Source organism: Bufo gargarizans, chromosome 4, assembly GCF_014858855.1.
Source record: "Bufo gargarizans isolate SCDJY-AF-19 chromosome 4, ASM1485885v1, whole genome shotgun sequence".
NCBI classification, from domain to species: domain Eukaryota; kingdom Metazoa; phylum Chordata; class Amphibia; order Anura; family Bufonidae; genus Bufo; species Bufo gargarizans.
The window spans coordinates 19451252-19475147 of NC_058083.1; the positions used below are offsets into that span (position 1 = coordinate 19451252).

General features: G+C 47.4%; 1 protein-coding gene across 1 annotated transcript in view; it reads left to right on the top strand.

Annotated features, from left to right (window-relative positions):
- SMC6 (structural maintenance of chromosomes 6) overlaps positions 1-23896 on the top strand; it is a 69109-nt gene that overhangs the window by 42841 nt on the left and 2372 nt on the right. Inside the window, exons 19-26 of the mRNA XM_044290196.1 lie at positions 3031-3111; positions 8915-9085; positions 13437-13574; positions 14109-14254; positions 14772-14897; positions 16443-16548; positions 16665-16817; positions 17619-17716. Of these exons, the coding sequence (XP_044146131.1) occupies positions 3031-3111; positions 8915-9085; positions 13437-13574; positions 14109-14254; positions 14772-14897; positions 16443-16548; positions 16665-16817; positions 17619-17716 (1019 nt within the window). The remainder of the gene's footprint in view (positions 1-3030; positions 3112-8914; positions 9086-13436; positions 13575-14108; positions 14255-14771; positions 14898-16442; positions 16549-16664; positions 16818-17618; positions 17717-23896) is intronic.

The window sequence follows — 23896 nt, forward strand, 5'->3', positions numbered from 1 at the left end:
AGCTCAGACGTGACAGGCTCCCTTTAACGAGGCTCTGTCAGCATGATCAGCCCTATTAAATCTGGTATACTGCCTGGTAGGGCTCATCAAGCTGATTAAAATGATACCTTGCTTGTATGCTAAACAGCTGCAGAGATATCTCTGTTTTTATGCATATGCAAATGAGCAAGTTGGAGCACCAGGGGGCGGGGTTGAACCCTTGGAGCACTGCTTTGTAACACCCTCTGTGCTCTGCACACTCCTCCCTCCCCTCCTCTTGATTGACAGGGCTAGACATCAACGTGCTGAGTGCAGCGCTGTGTCCTAGCATGTAAATATCATGTGCACTACTTACTATAGCCTTACCATGTTAACAAGAGTGGATTTCTATGCTTAGAAAGCGAGTATACCATATATTTCACTTTATAAGACGCACCCCAAGTTTTCGAGGAGGAAAATTAGAAAATAAAATGTCATCAGACATCTGCAGCTGTTAAGCATACAGGCAAAAGAAAGGTATTGTTTTAATCGGCATGATGAGCCCTACCAGCCAGTGTGCCTGGTTTAATGGGGTTGATACTGCTGACAGAGGGTTTTCAAGGTCCCATCCTCTTTGTAACCAGTCAAATTGAAATTTTCTACTCCCACAATAGCTCTCCTAGCATTGGTGCTGTATATCTAGACCAAGAATCAGCAAACCTTGGTGCTCCAGCTGCTGTGAAACTACAACTCCGAGCATTCACACTTGCTCGGCCGTTCTTGTAACTCTCTTAGAAGTGAAAGACGCATTTTGGGAGTTGTAGTTTTAGAACATCTGAAGAGGCGGATGTTGCTGATCCCTAATCTAGCGGCTGAAAACACATGCTAATAATATGCTGTTCCAGGTACGTGGCGCATTACACGAGAGCTCTGGTAAACTGCATCAGGCTGATTGAAAAATTAGGTTTGCATAACTTGACAGCAAGTTTCAAAACCACTGGTTACTTTTTATATGTAACACTATAAAAATGTAAAATCCTTTTTACAGGGGTATTCTCATCACAGACAATGGGGGCATATCGCCAGGATATGCCCCTGTTGTCTTTGTAGGTACGGCTCCCACCGCTGGACCCACATCTATATTAGGAACCGAGCCCCGCAAGGTGGTGGCTGAAGTAATCCAGTCCGGCCACCACCAGGCACACTCCCTAAAAAAGTGATTGGGAGCGCACCGTGCGTGATCGGCCACTGCTCCCATTCACGTCTATGAGCCCGACTAAAATAGCTGAGCCAGTGCTTGGTTATTTTCAGCGGGCCCATGGGAAATGAATAAAGGGCGGCTGCGCATGTGCAGTGCGTCCTCCACCATTTTTCGGGGCTCCGTTCTTATTGTAGGTGTGAGTCTCAGAGGTGGGGGGGGGGGGGCATATAATAGTGATATACCCCCATTGTCTGTGATGAGACAACCCTCTTCAAAGGCTAAAGGAGACCTTTGACGGATGTTACCGGTTATCTTGAATAAATAATTACATGCAGGATCTGTGTCTAGGATGCTGTTGCCTTCTGCCTGCAAACTGCCTTGTGTGTGCTTTCCTTCCTGTCTACAACCTCTGTGAGCAGTCCTCCTCTCCACCGTGTACAACCTCCTCCCCCTCCCTTCTTCTAACTCTAAGGGCTCATTCAGATGACCGTATGTGTCTTGCCGTCCACAAATGGCACATCCGGAAAACAGGGATACTGGCCAAAATGCAAAACGCACATAGCTGGCTCTATGATAGAAATGCCTATTCGTGTCCACAATTGCGGACAAGATTAGAACATGCTCTATCTTTTTTGCAGAATTGCGGATGCGGACAGCACACGACCCCATTGAAATGAATGAGTCTGTTCCACAAAATTAGGTAACTGATGTGGACACACAAATATGGTGGTCTGAATGAGCCCTAAGACTGAGGGGAAGAACAGAGATGTCAGAAACAGGAGCAGAGTTCTGACATCTGTATGGGCCTCGGCAGTTCTAGTGCCTAGGTGAAGAAAACTCCCAGCAGAAGCAAAATGATGGGACATTTTTTATTAAGACTTTTTAGAAAGATAATTAAAGGGGTTTTCCAGGATTTTTGATATGATGTCAAGATAGGTCACCAATGTGCTATCAGTGGGGTTTTGAAACACGGGACCCCCACTGATCAACTGTTTGAGAAGGCATCGGAGCTCCTGTGAGCAGCCGCGGCCTTCGCCCTGCTCGCCAAGCACAGCGCCGTACATTGTATAGCATTTTAGCAACAGTCTATTCAATGGGCCGCCTAGTGACCTTTGAATGTAATATCACATGACCTAATCAAAGCTGCAGGAAGGGCGTGGTGCTACTGCGAGCGCTCATGTCTTCTCAAACAGCTGACCCCCGCTGATCAGATACTTGTAAACCTGTCCAGAGGATACGTAGTCAGTTTAAAAAAAAATATCTCAGAAAACCCTTTTAATTTTGCTTCTTGGTAGCAAATGAACAATAAAAAAAATAATTATAAAAGTGTCGATAGCCCTTAAGACTTTGCTTTTACTAAGGTCTCCGTAACTGTTAGAGGACCCGTCCCCTCTCCTGACATGTCTGTTTTAGTAACTACTTGCATTCACCATGTAATAGTTCCGGAGACTCTATTCTTATGACTCTGTGTTGTACCATTATTATTCATAAAGAATTGTTTCAATTGTCAGCAGTCTGCAGTGTAGGTCCAGCTGGGTGTTACCAGTTGGGAATGTGGCCTTGTCCAGTCTGACACTGGCAGCACTGATTGGATAGTGTCAGACTGTGCAGGGACACACCCCCAATTAGTAACATTCATCTGGACCTTCATTGCAGACTGCTAGTAATTCATTCACAGATTTTTAGTAGGAATAATAGAGGAATGACGCAACATGCAGTCATAAGAATAGATGCAGTAAAATTATTAAATGGAGGATGCAAGTAGTTGTTAAAACAGACATGTCAGGATTGGTGACGGCTCCTCTTGGGCGATGTGTTATTCTGTCAATTCTCCATGTTTCTGACTATTCTGTTTGGTGTTTTTCATTTAGGTTCAGATAAGGGAAGCTAATGCGCGGATAACAGAACTGGAGAATGTGGAGGAACAGCCGTCCATTGACATATCTACATTGGTACAGTTTTTTTTGTTTTTTCAATGATCTGTTCATTCAGGGACTACGTCTACTGCATGAAGTCAGGAGGCATCACGCCTCTCATCCAGGAGATCAGGGAGTCAGAAGGGTCCAGGCTAATGGCCACTTCAGTCTGCTGGTGGTCCAATCCTTCATTGATAGCCAATATTTCAGGTTGGCCATAAGTTGACCTTCCCAGAAGTTCGCTTTTTCCTTTCCTGTCTCACTGAAGACTAACCAATAGAAATGGTGTTTCCTCAGAGGTGACTGGTTTACGTCTGGTCCTTCATGTTTCCTCCTCGGTTTAAACAGATATTGTGCAAGTGAACTTATCTGGTGTGTAATATTATATTTATTTTTATATATATGTGTAATTAATATATATATATATATATATATATATATATATATATATATATATATATATATATATATATATATATATATATATAAAATAACTAGCAGCACCATCCAAATAGTATAGAAAAAAAAAAAAAACAACGAAGGTGGGTGCAATGTCCAAGTATGGTAACTGGTGCTTACCCACTAATACAGAACAAGAAAATCGGACTGCACTCCAGATTAATCTTCAGAAAAGTGTGTGTTTATTCACCCATATGGGGCAAAAACAACGTTTCGGCTCGTACATGAGCCTTTCTCAAGCCTTGAAGATTCATCTGGAGTGCAGTCAGATTTTCTTGTTCTATATAGATATATAGATAGATAGAGATATATATATATATTATTTTGTTTGCCATGTGCTTATTTTTATCTTTTCATCCCATTTAAAGGATATGGACACCTTTGTAAATTAATTTATTTTATGGAGAAAATAATTTCTCCAATTGGTTTTGTTTATCTCTCTTTTTTCGTTTTTGTTCTACAGCCTGCTGTGCTTCCTATGCACAGCATGCTGCTCTCAGTGAGTTTACAGAGAATCCGCACGGAATCCAGACCTATTCATTTCAATGGGGCTGTGTACATGAGCGTTGTTTTTCATGCATCACTTGTGCGTTGTGTAAAAACCGCAGCCGCAAACAAGTGGATGTGCTGTGTTTTTCAAGGATGGTTGCTAAGAGATGTTTTCTTATCACGTGCGTGCAAAGCGCATAGAATCGCATTGCACCCGCACGATAAAAACTGAACGCGGTTGCATACAAAACTGAATGACTTTGCCTGCAAAATCGCGCGTTTTTCACTGAACACATTCGTAACGCATTCGCAACACATCCGGACACGCTCTTCTGCAAGAGGCCTAACTCCTCCTGTGTGCACATGGGACCTCGCACTGTATCCCTCTCCCTCCGAATTCTCCTCCCCCTTCCCCTCTCTGTATCAGAAGCTGCCAGGTGTGGCACACATGAAGCCCTACCCCTCACAGACATCTCTCACCAGGAGCAGCTCCTGGACTAAACACTACATTGTGGTTGCAGGACCTGTGGTGATGTCACAGTTATGTGATCAGCCGTCTGTGGGAGAAGTTAGGGGAACACAGGCTCCGTGTAGGACTGTGCTGGTGGAGAATGCAGAGGTACTTTATGTATGGAAGGTCTGTGTATAAAGCAGGGCTATGTCAGTGTAACCAGTCTATTGTACATTTTGCTGTATGTAATGTTCTATCTGTGTAATGGACATGTAGCAGAGCTGTGTGTGCTATCTGTGTAATGGGCATGTGGTAGAGCTGTGTATGTAATATGTATATAGCAGCGTCGGGTTGGAGCTGTGTGTGGCAGCGTCGGGTGGGAGACGTGTGTGGCAGCGTCGGGTGGGAGACGTGTGTGGCAGCGTCGGGTGGGAGACGTGTGTGGCAGCGTCGGCTGGCCGCCGTTTGTGGCAGCTGTGGTCTTATGTTTAGATTATGATGTTGGATAAATGTAAAATTGTCTACATTTATTTCTGCATGGGAGTCTAGCAATAGTTTCACTTCAGAAATATCAGCCTCATAACTTTATGCGGGCCTATGCATTATATATGTGAATTACCGCAAAATTCGTACTCCTCCTTGGCTAAAAATACTCCTCAAAATTGTTAAGAGCAGTATTTTTACTCTTCTGGAAAAAATGTAGTGTGACCTCTGCTGTCAGCTGTAACATTCAGTCTTCTCTGCTGTCAGCTGTAACATTCAGTCTTCTCTGCTGTCAGCTGTAACATTCAGTCTTCTCTGCTGTCAGCTGTAACATTCAGTCTTCTCTGCTGTCAGCTGTAACATTCAGTCTTCTCTGCTGTCAGCTGTAACATTCAGTCTTCTCTGCTGTCAGCTGTAACATTCAGTCTTCTCTGCTGTCAGCTGTAACATTCAGTCTTCTCTGCTGTCAGCTGTAACATTCAGTCTTCTCTGCTGTCAGCTGTAACATTCAGTCTTCTCTGCTGTCAGCTGTAACATTCAGTCTTCTCTGCTGTCAGCTGTAACATTCAGTCTTCTCTGCTGTCAGCTGTAACATTCAGTCTTCTCTGCTGTCAGCTGTAACATTCAGTCTTCTCTGCTGTCAGCTGTAACATTCAGTCTTCTCTGCTGTCAGCTGTAACATTCAGTCTTCTCTGCTGTCAGCTGTAACATTCAGTCTTCTCTGCTGTCAGCTGTAACATTCAGTCTTCTCTGCTGTCAGCTGTAACATTCAGTCTTCTCTGCTGTCAGCTGTAACATTCAGTCTTCTCTGCTGTCAGCTGTAACATTCAGTCTTCTCTGCTGTCAGCTGTAACATTCAGTCTTCTCTGCTGTCAGCTGTAACATTCAGTCTTCTCTGCTGTCAGCTGTAACATTCAGTCTTCTCTGCTGTCAGCTGTAACATTCAGTCTTCTCTGCTGTCAGCTGTAACATTCAGTCTTCTCTGCTGTCAGCTGTAACATTCAGTCTTCTCTGCTGTCAGCTGTAACATTCAGTCTTCTCTGCTGTCAGCTGTAACATTCAGTCTTCTTCAAACTGCAGACATAACCCCTTCCATGCCTTGGTCCTTCGGGACCGCTGTATGGAAGGGGCTAACCATCGGACTGCTGCATCCGGTTTGCCATGGTATAGTTGAGCCTGATCAAGCTTACTGTGAATGACAATACGTTGCAGTACACTATACAGGGTACTGCAGTGTATTGTAGAGACATCAGACCCACTGGATCTCCAAGAACCAAGTGGGTCCGAGTCAAAATAGTGTAAAAAAGTGAAAAACAATTTAACTTCTTCCTATATCCGCACATATAATTTGTTAAAAAAGTAAAATATAAAAAACACTAAACATGTTTGGTATCACCGCGTCCGTAACAACCTAATCTATAAAAGGATCATGTACTTTTACCGCACGGTGAACCCCAAAATAGTACCAATCAAACGGTCATCTCATCCCACAAAAAATGAGCCCCTATATAAGACAACCACCCAAAAAATTAAAAAGATATGGCAAAATGCGGGGCAGCAGAGCTTGTGCTGTGTAACAGGATGTGGGTGCGGGGCAGCAGAGCTTGTGCTGTGTAACAGGGTGTGGGGGCGGGGCAGCAGAGCTGTGCTGTGTAACAGGGTGTGGGGGCGGGGCAGCAGAGCTTGTGCTGTGTAACAGGATGTGGGTGCGGGGCAGCAGAGCTTGTGCTGTGTAACAGGATGTGGGTGCGGGGCAGCAGAGCTTGTGCTGTGTAACAGGATGTGGGTGCGGGGCAGCAGAGCTTGTGCTGTGTAACAGGGTGTGGGGGCGGGGCAGCAGAGCTGTGCTGTGTAACATGGTGTGGGGGCGGGGCAGCAGAGCTGTGCTGTGTAACAGGGTGTGGGGGCGGGGCAGCAGAGCTGTGCTGTGTAACAGGGTGTGGGGGCGGGGCAGCAGAGCTGTGCTGTGTAACAGGGTGTGGGGGCGGGGCAGCAGAGCTGTGCTGTGTAACAGGGTGTGGGGGCGGGCAGCAGAGCTGTGCTGTGTAACAGGGTGTGGGGGCGGGGCAGCAGAGCTGTGCTGTGTAACAGGGTGTGGGGGTGGGGCAGCAGAGCTGTGCTGTGTAACAGGGTGTGGGGGCGGGGCAGCAGAGCTGTGCTGTGTAGTGTAACAGGGTGTGGGGGCGGGGCAGCAGAGCTGTGCTGTGTAGTGTAACAGGATGTGGGGGCGGGGCAGCAGAGCTGTGCTGTGTAGTGTAACAGGGTGTGGGGGCGGGGCAGCAGAGCTTGTGCTGTGTAACAGGGTGTGGGGGCGGGGCAGCAGAGCTGTGCTGTGTAACAGGATGTGGGGGCGGCGCAGCAGAGCTGTGATGTGTAACAGGATGTGGGGGCGGGGCAGCAGAGCTGTGCTGTGTAACAGGATGTGGGGGCGGGGCAGCAGAGCTGTGCTGTGTAACAGGATGTGGGGGCGGGGCAGCAGAGCTGTGCTGTGTAACAGGATGTGGGGTGGGGCAGCAGAGCTGTGCTGTGTAACAGGATGTGGGGGCGGGGCAGCAGAGCTGTGCTGTGTAACAGGATGTGGGGGCGGGGCAGCAGAGCTGTGCTGTGTAACAGGATATGGGGGCGGGGGAGCAGAGCTGTGTAACAGGATGTGGGGGCGGGGCAGCAGAGCTGTGCTGTGTAACAGGATGTGGGGGCGGGGCAGCAGAGCTGTGCTGTGTAACAGGATGTGGGGGCGGGGCAGCAGAGCTGTGCTGTGTAACAGGATGTGGGGGTGGGGCAGCAGAGCTGTGCTGTGTAACAGGATGTGGGGGCGGGGCAGCAGAGCTGTGCTGGTGCATGTAACAGGAACACCCACAGATTCTCACAGGAGATGACAGCACTGAGCAAAACTCATATCAGAGCATTTCTGAGAGCATGTGAAGCAAAGCTGATACCAGTAAACAAACAAGTGCAATGTTATCACGTGCTGCATTACGGTAAGATATGGGTTATTGATTTTTAGTGCACAAAGGTGTCCATAGCCTTTAATTGTCTTCAGCGGTGAAATATGGGCGATGAATGAATGGGTCAGACACCTTCTCTCAGTATGAATGTGCATCACACAACCCGGGCGTCTTAATAATTTCTCCGCCTTTTCCATGTGCTCTTTCAGCCTGTACTTGGCAGCGCATCTTGAAGCTATGGTTCCATTTTGTGACCTGGTTCCTGGCGGGGCCCACCTATCAGCGTTCTCTGACCTCCCCATGTCACTCCCTGACGTCTATTTCACATGTGTTTGACACACGGTGTAATCCATCAAAACACCTAGTAATTTTCAGCATCTGCGATCCACCGTGTCAGAATGCCCCTTTAAGAAGGACATTTCTGCTACAATAATTGCTTGTATTCCTCATAAAGTAACACTCGTGGGGCATCTGTTCTTAGGAATGAATTGACATTCACTTGTAGGGTCATATCCCCCACACATGGACACTATCAGTACTGAAGGAACCCCTTTCCCGTTGACATGAGGAATGGTAATGCCCAGTTGTCAGTTTATTCATACATTCCTGGAGGAATAACAGAGGGATGGCACAATGCGGACAGTGAAGAACGGATGCTGTAGAATTGTTTTATGGGAGCTGCAGGTATTTACTACTATAGAATATCCCGGAACTTGAAATATGTTGCATTTAGGAATTTATCTTGTGTATTTCCTATCGCTGAGCACCGTGGAGTCAGTTGTTTGCCTGCGAGTATTTAATAAGACCAACATGTCAGAAGAGCGGACAGGTAGAATTTATGCACCCCCTGGAGAAAGAATGTATCACTGCCACTAGTGCAGAATATTCAGGCAGTGTTATTGAGGGTTTAGTGTCCCATTAAACATGGAGATTTTCCTATTCTGTGTAATGTGTGATGTACTGTGGCTGAATTCGGGATTTTCTCTGTTTTTCTGTGTGCGCTCTGTCACAGGAGGGTGAAGTGCAAGAGAACAAGAAGCGAATTGAGCTTGTGAGGGAGAAAATGGAGAAGGCAAAGCTGGAAATGGAGGAGTATAAATCCGTGCTGCTGGAGACCGAGCGTCAGTATGAAGACATTAAAGCAAAAATCAGCTCCGTGTCGGAGGTTGCTGAACCAGTGAAGGTGTGTCGCCAGTAATGCATGCTATCATCTCGCCCCGCGCTGAGGGCAGTCACATGTGTTATATAGTTCACGTTATAGACTGTTTTTCCTACATTTTCTAGTTAGTAGATTGTGCCTGTACGTTTTTTTTTTTTTTTCATTTTAAAGGGATTGTCTCACATCATCAAATAGCATCTATCATGTAGAGAAAGTTAATACAAGTTATTCACTAATGTGCTGTTATTATCCATGTTGCCTCCTTTGCTGGCTGGATTCATTTTTCTATCACATTATACACTGCTTGTTTCCATGGTTACAGACCACCGCAGCAGCAACAGATATGAGAGGCCTGAGAAGGGAGCTGCTGCGCATGTGTGCCTATGTGTACTCCCGCAGTCCCGGCCACCGGAGAGGGCAGCTCTTTTTTTTTTTTTTTTTTTCCCCCCTATAGTGTGCATGCACGGCGCTCTGATCGGGCAGGGGCAGGTGCGTACACCAATGCTAGCATATTAACCCCTTGTATGCCGCGGTCAAAGCTGACCTCGGCTCGCACAGAGTTTGCAGATGGTACGGCTCCCTCCCCATCAGGTCCCTGTCACTGCATCAGAAGCCTTTGAGCCTATGTCTCATAGGCACTCTGTCAGTGTAAAAGTGGTCAGTCAATGCATTACAGTATATGATGTATTGTAATGCGTTACAGAGGGGATAAAAAGTAAAAAAAAAAAAGTTTTTCATAATAAAAAAGTTGCAAGTGAAAAGAAAATCCCTTGCTCATAATGATCACATCTAAAATTGTAAAAGAAAAACAGACATATTAGGTGTTGCCACGACCGGCTCTATAAAAATATCACATGATCTAGGGCTGCAGCTATCGACTATTTTTGTAGTCAATAACAAAAAGCTAATTAAAAGAACGTTTTTCTTTATAAAAACTCATCAGCTTCCCCGTGCCATCAGCTTCAACCCCATGCCATCAGCTGCCCCCCCCAGTGCCATCAGCTGCTTGTACTTATGAATGCTTGTTAACGATCTTCCCGACCTTCGGCCGTGTAATACTGGCTTTAGGATGCTCTTATGGGGGCTGTACCTGACCACTGATGGCACCCTGCTGATGTCCTCCTTGTGTCTGTATTTCACCAGGCTGCTCCATGCTTTGTATTCGCTCATCTATAACCAGTGGATGATATATCTATATTGCAGGAATGTGCTGCTTAGTGACAGCAGGTGGTGGTTTCTGTCCTCACTGTGAACAGATCCAAATATATCGTAGGGCCTGGCTGTAAACGGGAGACTTTCTAATGTGTTCTGCGTGAAAGCTGTCTCATGGAAGATATGCTGGACGGCCTGTGAGATTATGATGGATGGATATGAGAGAGAGAGAGATATAATGATTGATAGGTAGACATAGAGAGATAGATATGAGATAGTTAATGAGATGGATGATTGTACAGTAGTGTCGCAAAAATGTACGTTGGATTGGGAATAATTAAGAGTGATCCGCTAGACCATCAGGTTCACTCTTAATTATTCCCAATCCAACGTACATCTTTTAGACCGGTGGAAGTTTTTATGGAAGGTCAGTAGTTTCTCTTTAGAACAGGACCGGATTATCAGCAGCTCATCAATATGCCAGACGTACGCTAGGGGTTTGTTGTGCAGATGAATAGAATCTCCTCCTCTAGTTTAGGAGTATACGGTGGTGACATTCTGCTGCCCATACACTGCTCTGGGTGTGGAGCTTCTTCAGACGTTTCCCCATAGAAATCACATGTTGCCTGCTCTCTGTATGCATATAGTGAAGGATATTTGCTTTAGGGCCCATGCACACAACCATACAGTCATGTGAAAAAATTAGGACACCCTTTGAAAGCATGTGGTTTTTTGTAACATTTTTAATAAAAGGTTATTTCATCTCCGTTTCAACAATACAGAGATTAAAGTAATCCAACTAAACAAAGAAAACTGAAGAAAAGTCTTTTCAAGATCTTCTGTAAATGTCATTCTACAAAAATGCCTATTCTAACTGAGGAAAAAGATAGGACACCCTCACATGTATTCCCTCTTAAATTGGCTCAGATCTCACACAGGTATATCACACCAGGTGCACATAATTAGTAGATCGTTACTCTGCATGTTGAATGAGGCTTGCCCTATTTAAACCTCAGACATTTAGTTTGGTGTGCTCCTGACTGTTGAAGTGAGAGTGAGCACCATGGTGAGAGCAAAAGAGCTGTCAGAGGACTTCAGAAAAAAGATTGTAGCAGCCTATGAGTCTGGGAAGGGATTTAAAAAGATCTCAAAAGATTTTGAAATCAGCCATTCCACTGTCCGGAAGATAGTCTACAAGTGGAGGGCTTTCAAAACAACTGCCAACATGCCCAGGACTGGTCGCCCCAGCAAGTTCACCCCAAGAGCAGACCGCAAGATGCTAAAAGAGGTCTCCAAAAACCCTAAAGTGTCATCTCGAGAACTACAGCAGGCTCTGGCTACTGTTGATGTAGAAGTACATGCCTCTACAATCAGAAAGAGACTGTACAAGTTTAACTTGCATGGGAGGTGTGCAAGGAGGAAACCTTTGCTTTCCAAGAGAAACATCGAGGCCAGACTGACATTTGCCAGAGATAAAGTTGACAAAGACCAGGACTTCTGGAATAATGTTCTTTGGACAGATGAGTCCAAAATTGAATTATTTGGACACAACAGCAGAGGACATGTTTGGCGTAAACCAAACACAGCATTCCAAGAAAAGAACCTCATACCAACTGTGAAGCATGGAGGTGGAAGTGTCATGGTTTGGGGCTGCTTTGCTGCAGCAGGACCTGGTCAGCTCACCATCATAGAATCCACGATGAATTCTACTGTGTATCAGAAGGTGCTTGAAGAACATGTGAGACCATCAGTTAGAAAATTAAAGCTGAAGCGGAACTGGACCATGCAACATGACAATGACCCAAAACATACTAGTAAATCAACCAAAGATTGGCTGAAAAAGAAGAAATGGAGAGTCCTGGAATGGCCAAGTCAAAGTCCAGATTTGAATCCCATTGAGATGCTGTGGGGTGACTTGAAAAGGGCTGTACGTGCAAGAAACCCCTCAAACATCTCACAGCTGAAAAAGTTCTGCATTGAGGAGTGGGGTAAAATTTCCTCAGACCGATGTCGAAGACTGGTAGATGGCTACAAGAACCGTCTCACTGCAGTTATTTCAGCCAAAGGAGGTAACACTCGCTATTAGGGGCAAGGGTGTCCTATCTTTTTCCTCAGTTAGAATAGGCATTTTTGTAGAATGACATTTACAGAAGATCTTAAAGACTTTTCTTCAGTTTTCTTTGTTTAGTCGGATTACTTTAATCTCTCTGTATTGTTGAAACGGAGATGAAATAACCTTTTATTAAAAATGTTACAAAAAACCACATGCTTTCAAAGGGTGTCCTAATTTTTTCACATGACTGTATGTATTTTGCGGTCCGCAAAAAATATATGATGTCCGTGTGCATTTCATATTTTACGGAACAGCCAGCCCCTAATAGTGCTATCCTTGTCTGTAATGCAGACAATAATAGGACATGTTCTTTTTCTTTGTGGAACGGAAATACGGACATACGGAATGCACACGGGGTAACTTCTGTTTTATTTTTTTGTGCAAACCCATTCAAATGAATGGTTCCGTATGCGGTCCGCCAAAAAACGTAACGGACACGGAAAGAAAATACGTTTGTGTGCCTGAGGTCTTCCTGGCATAAGACGTTTCAGGAGACTGTCAGTAATGCAGAAGAGAAACAGCATAAGGCTACTTTCACACCTGCGTTAGGTGCGGATCCGTCTGGTATCTGCACAGACGGATCCGCACCTATAATGCAAACGCTTGTTTGTTTTTTATTTTATTTTTTTCATGATAATGCAAACGGATCTGTTTGGACTTACACTGAAAGTCAATGGGAGGCGGATCCGTTTTCAATTGCACCATATTGTGTCAGTGAAAACGGATCCGTCCCCATTGACTTACATTATAAGTCAGGACGGATCCGTTTGGCTCTGCATCGTCAGGTGGACACCAAAACGCTGCATTCAGTGTTTTGGTGTCCGACACCAGAGCGGAATGGAGGCTGAACAGAGGCAAACTGATGCATTGTGAGCGGATCCTTATCCAATCGGAATGCATTGGGGCTGAACTGATCCGTTTTGGGCCGCTTGTGAGAGCCCTGAAACGGATCTCACAAGCGGACCCAGAAACGGCAGTGTGACAGTAGCCTAAGATCTTGAGAATATAGCCATGTTCTCAAAAAGATCGCAAGAAGTTGTCTTCTGCAGTCCTTAGATTGAGCCTGCAAAGAAATAAAGCAAGGACAAACTTCTCACTCTCCCATTCCAGGAAGATCTTCACAAAGTGGACCAGGAAGTGGAGAACTGCAAGCGTCACAAGAAACACTACGAGGAGAAGCTCAAGGAGCATTTAAATGGGATTAAGAAGCACAAAGACGAACTGAATGCCAAAGAAAAAGACCTAGAGGTAAACTGGCAACCCATGAGCGTTTAGTAAGAGGGCGCCCTGTGGTGGTGAGCAGCACAGTGACAACTACAGTGCGTTCTTAGGGGCAGTGTGATTACAGATATACCACATTTAGTTTATTTTATGCCTTGCATCACCATACTCTGACAACCATAAACTGCGCTGTGTGAAGGCTCCTTTTTAAGGGGCAAGCTGTAGTTTTTATTGAAACTATTTGGTAGGAGAATTGAACAGCGATCATGAGAGTACGCATTTAAACACCGCCGGGGGGTGTCTATTAGGTCACTGGAGGCAACCCACTCCCTGTAAATAACTGTTAAATTGCCGCAGTTGACCACAGCATCTGAGGGGTTAACTGTCCATGATCAAAGTTGTCTCCTATCGCAAACCGTGCCGGCAGATGTCTGCCATGTAAAACATCAGGCACCCACCGACTATGGCTCCGTTCCTGAGCGGCGGCCATGTTTGACGACCCAACATTCCCCCTACGTGTTTACTTTTATTTTATTGTCTTTTTTTTTTTTAACTAAACAGGAAAAAAATTCTAAGGCCAAACAGATTTTTCCTGAGAGGATTGAGGTTTCCCGCACGGCCAAGAGCTTGGATGCTGAAATTAACCGCCTTCGAGACAAGATCAACTCAGAACGTGATCTTCATGGGAACAGAGAAGAGATAATAAAGTAGGCCCCCGGGGATATCACCTTAGTTTGGTCTGGTCTAGGTTTTCCATAACGTTGTATTTAAACCTGACAGAGAACTTCTCATGTATTTTGAGCAATGCGCCAGACGTAGATTTTTCACATCATGGCTGTCATACAGATACCGTAATAATTAGCACTACAAATTGGTCCATTATAAAGTTTGCCCTCAACTGTATGTTTAGCCCGCCCACTCGTCATGTGGGTCAGAGAACAGGAAGTAATATAAAACATTTTGCATGATGGTTTTAGCAAATTTTATTTGTGTAACCAAAAGTTGTACACTTTAATATACCATATTTGCTTTATAAGACGCACTCCGCCCTTGCCCCCTAAGAGTGTGGGGGGGAATGGAGGTGTGTCTTATGAAGCGAAAAATAATGAGCGCTTCCTTTATGGGGAGCAGTGAGTGTAATGGTGCTGGCTGCACTCACCGCCCCCTGATTAACATCACTTCGCCCTGTACCTATGGTGACAGTTTTTTTCTGTTTTATTTCAGAGAGTACCATGCTGCAAAGGAGAACTATCAGGAGATGGAAAGTAAAATCAGAAATCTGAAAGTGTTTGTGAAATTGTTAGATGATATCATGACTCACCGACACAAGGCGTATCAGCAGTTTCGAAGGTAAGTCCACTGTCAGAGGGCACAATAACACTGGGGTTCTGTGGGGGGGGGGGGGGGTGTAGTGCGCACTGTGCCACCAATGTTTTTAATACTGGATTTGGGGCGCACTGCGTCACCAATAAATATAACTAACGTTTAATACAAATACAGAAGGCGGGTGCCGGTGGCAGAATCACATAGCCGGCACCCGACCTCTAGGACAAGGCGTTGAGATCCGCGGCAGTTAACCTCTCAGATGCAGCACCTTAAGGGGTTAACTGCCGCGGCGCCCTGTCATAGAGGTCGGGTGCCATCTGTGATTCTGCCACCCGCACAATGCCTTCTGTATTTGTATTAAACGTTAGTTATATTCATTGGTGGCGTAGGGGCCACAGCGCCTCCCCTCTCTCCCGTCATTGGTGGCAGCGGCAGGGTGGAGGAAGGGAGAGACTGCTTCTCCACTGTGCTGCTGAGGGAACATGGCGTGTGCCATGTTCTCTGATACTAGGCTGTGCAGAAGCGCAGCTTAGTATCGGTAAAAGGCAAATCCCGGTATCGAATCGGTACAAAAGTATCGATTGGGTATCGATAATTCAATACCCGGTGCAACCCTACCTTGTGCTAGCATTGCCTTCCTCCACTCGATGGGCTCCAGTGGTGTCCAGCTTATCCTAATGACTTAAAGGGGTTGTCTCACTTCAGCAAATAGCATTTATTATGTAGAGAAAGTTAATACAAGGCACTTACTAATGTATTGTGATTGTCCATATTGCCTCCTTTGCTGGCTTCATTAATTTTTCCATCACATTATACACTTTTCCTTTCGATGGTTATGACCACCCTGCAATCCAGCAGCGGTGGTCGTGCTTGCACACTACAAGTAAAAGCATCGGCCTTTACGCATTCCAGCAGTGCAAGCCGCCTGAGAGGCCAACGCTTTTTCTTATAGTGTGCAAGCACAACCACCTTTGCTGGATTAAGTCCTGGAAACAAGCAATGTGATAGAAAAAGGAATCCAGCCAGCAAAGGAGGCAATATGGACAATCACAATACATTAGTAAGTGCCTGGTATTAACTTTCTCTACATGATAAATGCCATTTTCTGAAGTGAGACACCCCTTTAATAATGGGGTCCATCAGGTTCTGAGAAAGTAGTGGCCCGTACATTTATTTACTGCTAAATGACTTCTCTTGCAACTGTGGAGCCAAGGACCTATTTCATTTCTATGCACCTGGTCGTTATGGCTTTGAGTGGAAAGTAGTTGTCACTGCCGAGCACAAAAATGCAAATGGTTACAGGTTGGCCTTGTGTGGCAAGTAATAGGTCAGTCATGTTGTATATATGCTAATTTGACTGTGTATGAGTGTATACACACATTTTCCACAGACGTTCTAAAAACATACTGGTTCAAGAGGAATAGTCAGAAATGGTAGCCCCCACCTGTCAATTTATTCATACATTTCCAGAGGGAAGAGAAGAGGAACAGGAAAAGATGCTTTAAAATGTTAGCTCCCATTGCAGTTTCTCTGCAGGTGGTCATTCCCTCTACGCTCATTCTTTTGCAGGTACCTTACGCTTCGATGCAAGTTTTACTTTGATTCCTTGCTGTCTCAGAGGTCCTATTCTGGGAAAATCGCGTTTGACCACAAGAATGAAACTCTCTCAATCACTGTAAGTTGATCATTAAAAAAAAAAAAAAAACGACATCCCGGTTAAGGTGGCCATCTGCCCTTTGCTCAGCATGTCATATGTAGTTCTTCTGTTGACCATGTAATATTCCTCCGCAGGTCCAGCCCGGGGAAGGAAACAAGGCAGCGCTGTCCGACATGAGGTCGCTTTCCGGAGGAGAACGATCATTTTCTACCGTCTGTTTTGTGCTTTCTCTCTGGTCAATCGCAGAATCGCCCTTCAGATGTCTGGATGAATTTGATGTCTACATGGTACGCTATTACATTTTATATATAACCTTGATGGACCGGTGGCAGCGCTAGTGAATGGTTCTCCAAACCCCACTTAGTACATAGCAAGAAAAAAAGATCTCTGCTGCAAGTACACACGTTTGGATGATACTGGAGTTGTTGTCCCATATCCGTACAGAGCAATACTTTCATCAGGGAGAGTCAGCTGGAGGCCTAGGGCAGTGCCACCTTCAGGCGTGTGCCCTGCAAATCAACGCTCAGCTCTTTTTTTTCAATGCCGTTTTTCCTCGTAGTTTTCCGGTATACTGCCTCTCGCAAGGGACTGATTCTCCTTTCAGACTGTTCACTTTCTTGGTTCAAGACCATTTCCTTTGAAAGCAAAAGGACCAGTTTAGACCTGTGATCAGCAACCTCCGGCACTCCAGCTGTTCAGAAACTACAACTCCCAGAATGCTTCATTCACTTCTATGGGAGTTTAGAAGAACGACTATGCATGTTTGCATGCTGGGAGTTGTAATTTCACAGCAGCTGGAGTGCTGATGGTTGCTGATCCCTCGTTTAGACGTTTACAATTTTTGTGGCAAAAACCAGAAGAGCCGCCTTACAGTAAGGTCGTCTAGGTGTGAACTAGCTCCTAGGCTAAGGCTACACATTGCAAAACTTTTAAATTCTGGGTTTTGAAGACCCACATGTGTATTGTACTGTCAATTCCACCATATCTAATACCTCCATGTGGATGAGGACCAGCACTGCCACACGTGATAGCTGTGATTGTTGCTCTAATAAGCTGCTTCGGACGCTTACCTCTCCTCTGTCTTGTAGGATATGGTGAATAGGAGGATATCGATGGATATGATGCTTGCCATGGCTGATTCTCAGCGGTTTCGGCAGTTTATTTTGTTAACACCACAACATATGAGGTAAAATATTAATTTATTATATTGTGATTTTAATAGAGATGAGCAAATAAATTTGTATGAATTGATTAGTTCATCAGTCCTTGAGCAGAGAGGGGCTTTCCCTTCTGTCCAACAGGTTCCCCCCCCTGCCACTTGATTGACAGGGTCCAGAAGTGTAGAGACGCAGGCACAGTTGCAGCTCCAGTAGTAGCAGTAGAGCCTCTGCGCTTGTGCCACTTTTCGGGTTGGCAACGCAGGCATTGGATTGTCCAGGCCGGAGCCTGTTGAGCGCAGGAACAGCCCCTCACTGCTAAAGAACTCTGAACGAATTGTAGCCATACAGTTCCATTATTGGATCACTCTCTTTACACAAAATACTAGTCATCGATAATTTGAATCAAAATCCCCCTTCCTCCGTAGACCCTTACAACACAGGCTATGTGTGGTACAGTAACTTTGCATATTCAGCTGGTTGGGACTGTGCTGTTGTACCAGACACTGCAGTGCGTTGGATGCATGTGTCTATACTGCAGCACCCAGGGGTACGATCGCCACTGATCACACCATAGTATAGTCATCAATGTGAAATCCCATAAAACCCTATTGAAAGGGCATCTCTCGCCTCCAAAATTGATTTTCAAAGAGCGAATACCACCACATTGGATAGATGCCCCAAAACATAACTATAAGACCCCTTTCACACGAGCGAATATTCAGCGCGGGTGTGATGCGAACGCATTGCGCCCGCATGGAATTCGGACCTATTAATTTCAATGGGTCTGTGTAGATGAGCGTTGGTTTTCACGCAACGCTGGTTCCATAGAAGTGAATGGGGCTGCGTGAAAATCGCATCCGCAAGCAAGAGCAGATGCAATGCGTTTTTCACGGATGGTTCCTAAGAGATGTCGTTTGTAAACATTCAGTTTTTTTTATCACGCGCGTGCAAAATGCACTAAATCGCATTGCACCCACGTGAAAAAAACAGAACAACTGAACACTATCGCAGACAAAACTGAATGAACTTGCTTGCGAAATCGCGCATTTTCACTGAACGCATCCGCAAGGCATCCGGACCTATTCCGCTCACGCTCGTCTGCAAGGGGCCAAACTGTTAAAAAAAAGTTTCTCATCCGTATTATTGGGCGACACAGGCTTGACCTTGGGTATAGCTATTGCCACTAGGAGGTGACACTAAGCACAAATGTGTGAGCTCCTCCCTCCAGCTATACCCTTCCTACAGGGACTAAGCTAAAACAGTTTTAGCTTAGTTGTCCGTAGGAGGCAGACCTTCCCTGCTTTGCGGGTGTGCTGATTTTTTATTTTTTTTCCTTTCTTCCAGCGGGATTACAGGCAGTCCTAGCTGCCTTCACGCCCACCCAGGAGACGGGAGACCAGGGGGTCCCCAAACCCGCTGCTCCTTCCCGGTCCCCAGAAGACAAGGAGGACCAGAGGTTCTTAGAGCCTCTGCATCCCTCCAGCCTTCGGATCACCACGGCCACCTACAAGTAGGGCTGAAACGATTATTCGAATAACTCGATTAAATCGAGTCAAAAAATTCATCGTTTAGATCACGTGATCACGGAGCGGGAGTGAAATTAAGCGTCTCACTCACCGCTTCCGTGTCCTCCGGAGGCCAGAGAGGCAGGACTGAGCCGGCACAGCGGAGGGAGGAGGAGGGAGTCTCTCCCTCCCCACTGTGCGCGGCTGCCGCTGAACACCAATGAGGACAGAGTAGGAGGAGGAGGGGAGGGACTGTGGCCACTGCGCCACCAATGAATGTGCCGGCCATATCCCACAGGGTCCCCCTCCTACCCCCCATCATTGGTGGCAGTGTCAGTTCCGATCGGAGCCCCAGCAGTGTAATGCTGGGGCTCCGATCGGTTACCATGGCAGCCAGGACGCTACTGAAGCCCTGGCTGCCATGGTATGTTAGTGAGCAGAGAGCAGCGCATTATACTCACGTGCGCTGTGGCCGCCGGTCGCTTCTTCTTCTGTCTGTGCGGCGGATTGCTAATGCTTACAGCATTAGCAATGCGCCGCACAGACCTATGAGAAGGAGCGACCGCCGGCCACAGCGCACGTGAGTATAATGCGCTGCTCTCTGCTCACTAACATACCATGGCAGCCAGGGCTTCAGTAGCGTGACTCCTGGCTGCCATGGTAACCGATCGGAGCCCCAGCATTACACTGCTAGGGCTCCGATCGGAACTGACACTGCCACCAATGATGGGGGGGAGGAGGGGGACCCTGTGGCCACTGCCACTAATGATTAATACTGGGGAGGGGGGGGGGGGTTGCGTTACCAGAGGGGGGCAGGCAGATCAGAGGCTGGGGGGAGGGGGGCAGGCAGATCAGAGGCTGGGGGGAGGGGGGCAGGCAGATCAGAGGCTGGGGGGAGGGGGGGAGGCAGATCAGAGGCTGGGGGAGGCGGGGAGACAGATCAGAGGCTGGGGGGAGGCAGATCAGAGGCTGGGGGGGAGGCAGATCAGAGGCTGGGGGGGAGGCAGATCAGAGGCTGGGGGGGGGAGGCAGATCAGAGGCTGGGGGGGGGAGGCAGATCAGAGGCTGGGGGGGGGAGGCAGATCAGAGGCTGGGGGGGGGAGGCAGATCAGAGGCTGGGGGGGGGGAGGCAGATCAGAGGCTGGGGGGGGGGAGGCAGATCAGAGGCTGGGGGGGGGGAGGCAGATCAGAGGCTGGGGGGGGGGGAGGCAGATCAGAGGCTGGGGGGGGGAGGCAGATCAGAGGCTGGGGGGGGGAGGCAGATCAGAGGCTGGGGGGGGGAGGCAGATCAGAGGCTGGGGGGGGGAGGCAGATCAGAGGCTGGGGGGGGAGGCAGATCAGAGGCTGGGGGGGATGCAGATCAGAGGCTGGGGGGGAGGCAGATCAGAGGCTGGGGGGGGAGGCAGATCAGAGGCTGGGGGCAAGCAGATCAGAGGCTGGGGGGAGGCAGATGGAGAGAGAGTGGTTAATGGAGGCTGCAAGCACCACCTTGGCATGTATAAAGTTATTGGTTTAGAGAGGGGTTAATGAAGGCACCTCTAAGGTGCTTTCATTAACCTCTTCAAACCAATAACTTTATACATGCCTAATGCCAAGGTGCTTCCATTAACCTCTCCAAACCCAATGGGCATGTATAAAGTTATTGGTTTGGAGGGGTTAATGGAAGCACCTTGGCATTAGGCATGTATAAAGTTATTAACCCCTTCAAACGAATAACTTTATACATACCTAATTACGAAAGTTATTTTAAGTAGCTTTTTCTTATTAGATTACTCGATGAATCGAGAAATATAATTGATAGAATACTCGATTACAAAAATATTCGTTTACTGCAGCCCTAACTACAAGTCCCCTTTGTTCCAGTGTAGCGGCCCTCCCGAGGTGGTGACCCGGGAATGGGGGCAGAAGATGCCGGACGGGTAAGTATTCCTGGCTCCAAGCCCCCTCCCCCTTCACAGGTTACTTGCTAGGATGGTCCTCACAAAGCCATGTTCCCCCAGGCGGGGAAAGAGTTAACAGCTGCATGTCAGTTCTCGGGTGGGGAGAAGGGAAGCCCTCTGTACTTTCCAAGCTTCTTTCTGGGCCCTACCTTCTCTGACCCAAGAGATAAGAAATTGGAATCCTTTGCCAAATCTTCTTTTGAAGCAGTTGGCACTGCCCTGCGCCGGGTTTTTGCCTTGACATGGGTTAGTAAGGCTATGACCGAGTGGGCAAACAAGCTACGGAGAAACTTTCGGATATTGCAGTGCAACTTTCCTACGCCAGCTCTTACATCTGTGAGGCCTCTCTGGACGCAGCCAGGCTTTTGGCCTGCTCTTCGGCCCTTTTGGTGGCTATTCGCCGTACCATGTAGCTATCTTGCTGGGCGGTGGATAATGCTTCTAAACGGGCCTTGACGTCTCTCCCCTTTGCAGGTAGCAGACTTTTTGGCAAGAGTCTTGATGAGATTATCTCTGATGCTACAGGGGGTAAAAGCACCCATTTGCCCTATGAGCAGGACACACTTCAACAGCTCTAAAAAGCGCAGACTTTTTTCGGCCATTTCGCAGTCCCTCCAGCCCAAAGCGGCCAACTGACATCTTCCCCAGAGCAGAAGCGCAAACCATCTTTCAAGCCTCGTCCTCGCCAGCAGTGCTTCAAGCCCTATACCCCCAAGTCCTCCTCTGCATGATGGGTGGCCTCTGGCTTCCCCAGGTGAGTGGGAGGTTGTCTTCATCTATTCCAGCATGTCTGGCTATCTCACGTCTCAGATGCCTGGGTGCAAGAAGTCATATCGGAGGGTTACAAACTGGAGTTCCAATTCCCCACCTCTGCCCCGTTTTTTTAGCTCGTCCCCTCGGACCTCACCCTCCACCGCCCATTCCTTTTTTCAGGCTATTCTCTCTCTTCTGCGGCAGGGAGTGATTGTCCCGGTTCCACCTCAAGACTGTTTTCGCGGATTCTACTCTAATCTCTTTGTAGTACCCAAGAAGGCGTGTACGGTCCGTCCCATCCTAGACCTCAAGCCCTCAACCCATTCCTTCGGCACTGCTGCTTCCGAATGGTGTACCTGCGTTCGGTCATTGCATCCATGGACCCGGGGAAATACCTGTCCTCGATCTGCGTCGGTCACCAGAAATATCTTCGGTTTGCAGTGGGAACTTTTAATTACCAATTTGTGGCCCTCCTGTTTGGTCTTGCCACAGCTCCCAGAGTCTTTACCAAGATTCTGGCCTCAGTCATGGCTCTGCTTCATACTAGGGGGATAGTGGCGATTCCGTACTTGGACGATATCTTGCTCAAGGGTTCGTCATTCCAGGCAACGGTGGACAGCCTGCGTATCGTCCGAGACACCCTGGAACACTTTGGATGGGTTCTGAACCTATCAAAGTTATGTCTTCATCCATCTTGGCAGCTGATCTTTCTGGGCATACTGTTAGACACCGATCGGGCCAAGATTTTCTTGCCCCCGTACAAACTCTCCTCTCTCTGTTGTCAGATCCTCCCTTTGTTGCTGACTCAGCCTCTTCCCATTCGCCAGTGCATGAGGGCTCTGGGCCACATGGTCTCTTCCTTCGAAGCAGTGCCCTATGCTCAATTCCATACCAGGGCTCTTCAGCGGTGCATTCTGTCTATTTGGAAACGTTCTCCAGCCTCCCAGGATCGACTCATCCGTCTCCCTGACCGGACACGCTGAGACCTTCGGTGTTGGTTGTTGTCTCTGATGCAGCCGTTGGGCTGGTCCTGCGAGGAATGCCAACTTCCGATCAATATTCTGAAATTGCGGGCGATTCGTCTCTCTGGTTCATTGGACAGACTGTCTCCGGGGGTATCCAGTTCGGGTTCAATCCGACAATTCCACGGCAGTCGCATATCTAAACCACCAGGGTGGCACCCGGAGCCCGGCAGCAATGTCGGAGGCAGCACTCATCCTCTTGGACGGAGAGACATGTTCCAGCTCTGTCGGCAGTTCATATCCCCGGCGTCGACAACTGGATCGCTGACTTTCTTAGCCGAGAGAGACTCGATCCCGGCGAATAGGCTCTGCATCCAGAGGTCTTTCTCTCGATCTGTGAGCTTTTGGTCGGCCGGATGTGGATCTCATGGCCTCCCGCAATGATCCTCAGCCTCGGGCGTCCGATGCCCTTGTGATCCCGTGGACGCAGTTCACGTTTCCTTACATGTTTCCTCCTCTTCCGCTCATTCTGCGTCTTTTCTGAAAAATCGGGTCCGAAGGTCTGCCCGTCATTCTAGTCTCCCTCCTCTCCGACGAACCCTGGCGTCTTCCCCTTTGGGAGGACCTCTTGTCGCAGGGACCGATCTTGCACCCAAATTCGCTACATTTAACAACATGGATGTTGAAGCAGCCATACTAAGGGCTCAGGGTTTCTCGGATGCTGTTGTCCAGACCATGATTTGGGCTAGGAAACCATCGTCCTCCCGGATCTATCACCGGACCTGGAAGTCTTACTTTAGTTGGTGTGAACGCCACCAGTTGTCTCCCATTTGGTTCTCGTTGCCTCGACACTTGTCCTTCCTGCAGTCGGGCATGGACTTGGGGTTGGCTATCAGTTCCCTCAAAGGGCACGTTTCGGCCCTTTCCATTCTTTAACAAAACCTGGCTTCGCTTTTTGCGGTTTGGACCTTCCTGCAGGGGGTTCCCCTTACTGTCCTCCGTTAAATCCGGGGGACCCTTAATCTGGTGCTCAGCGCTCTCCAGTC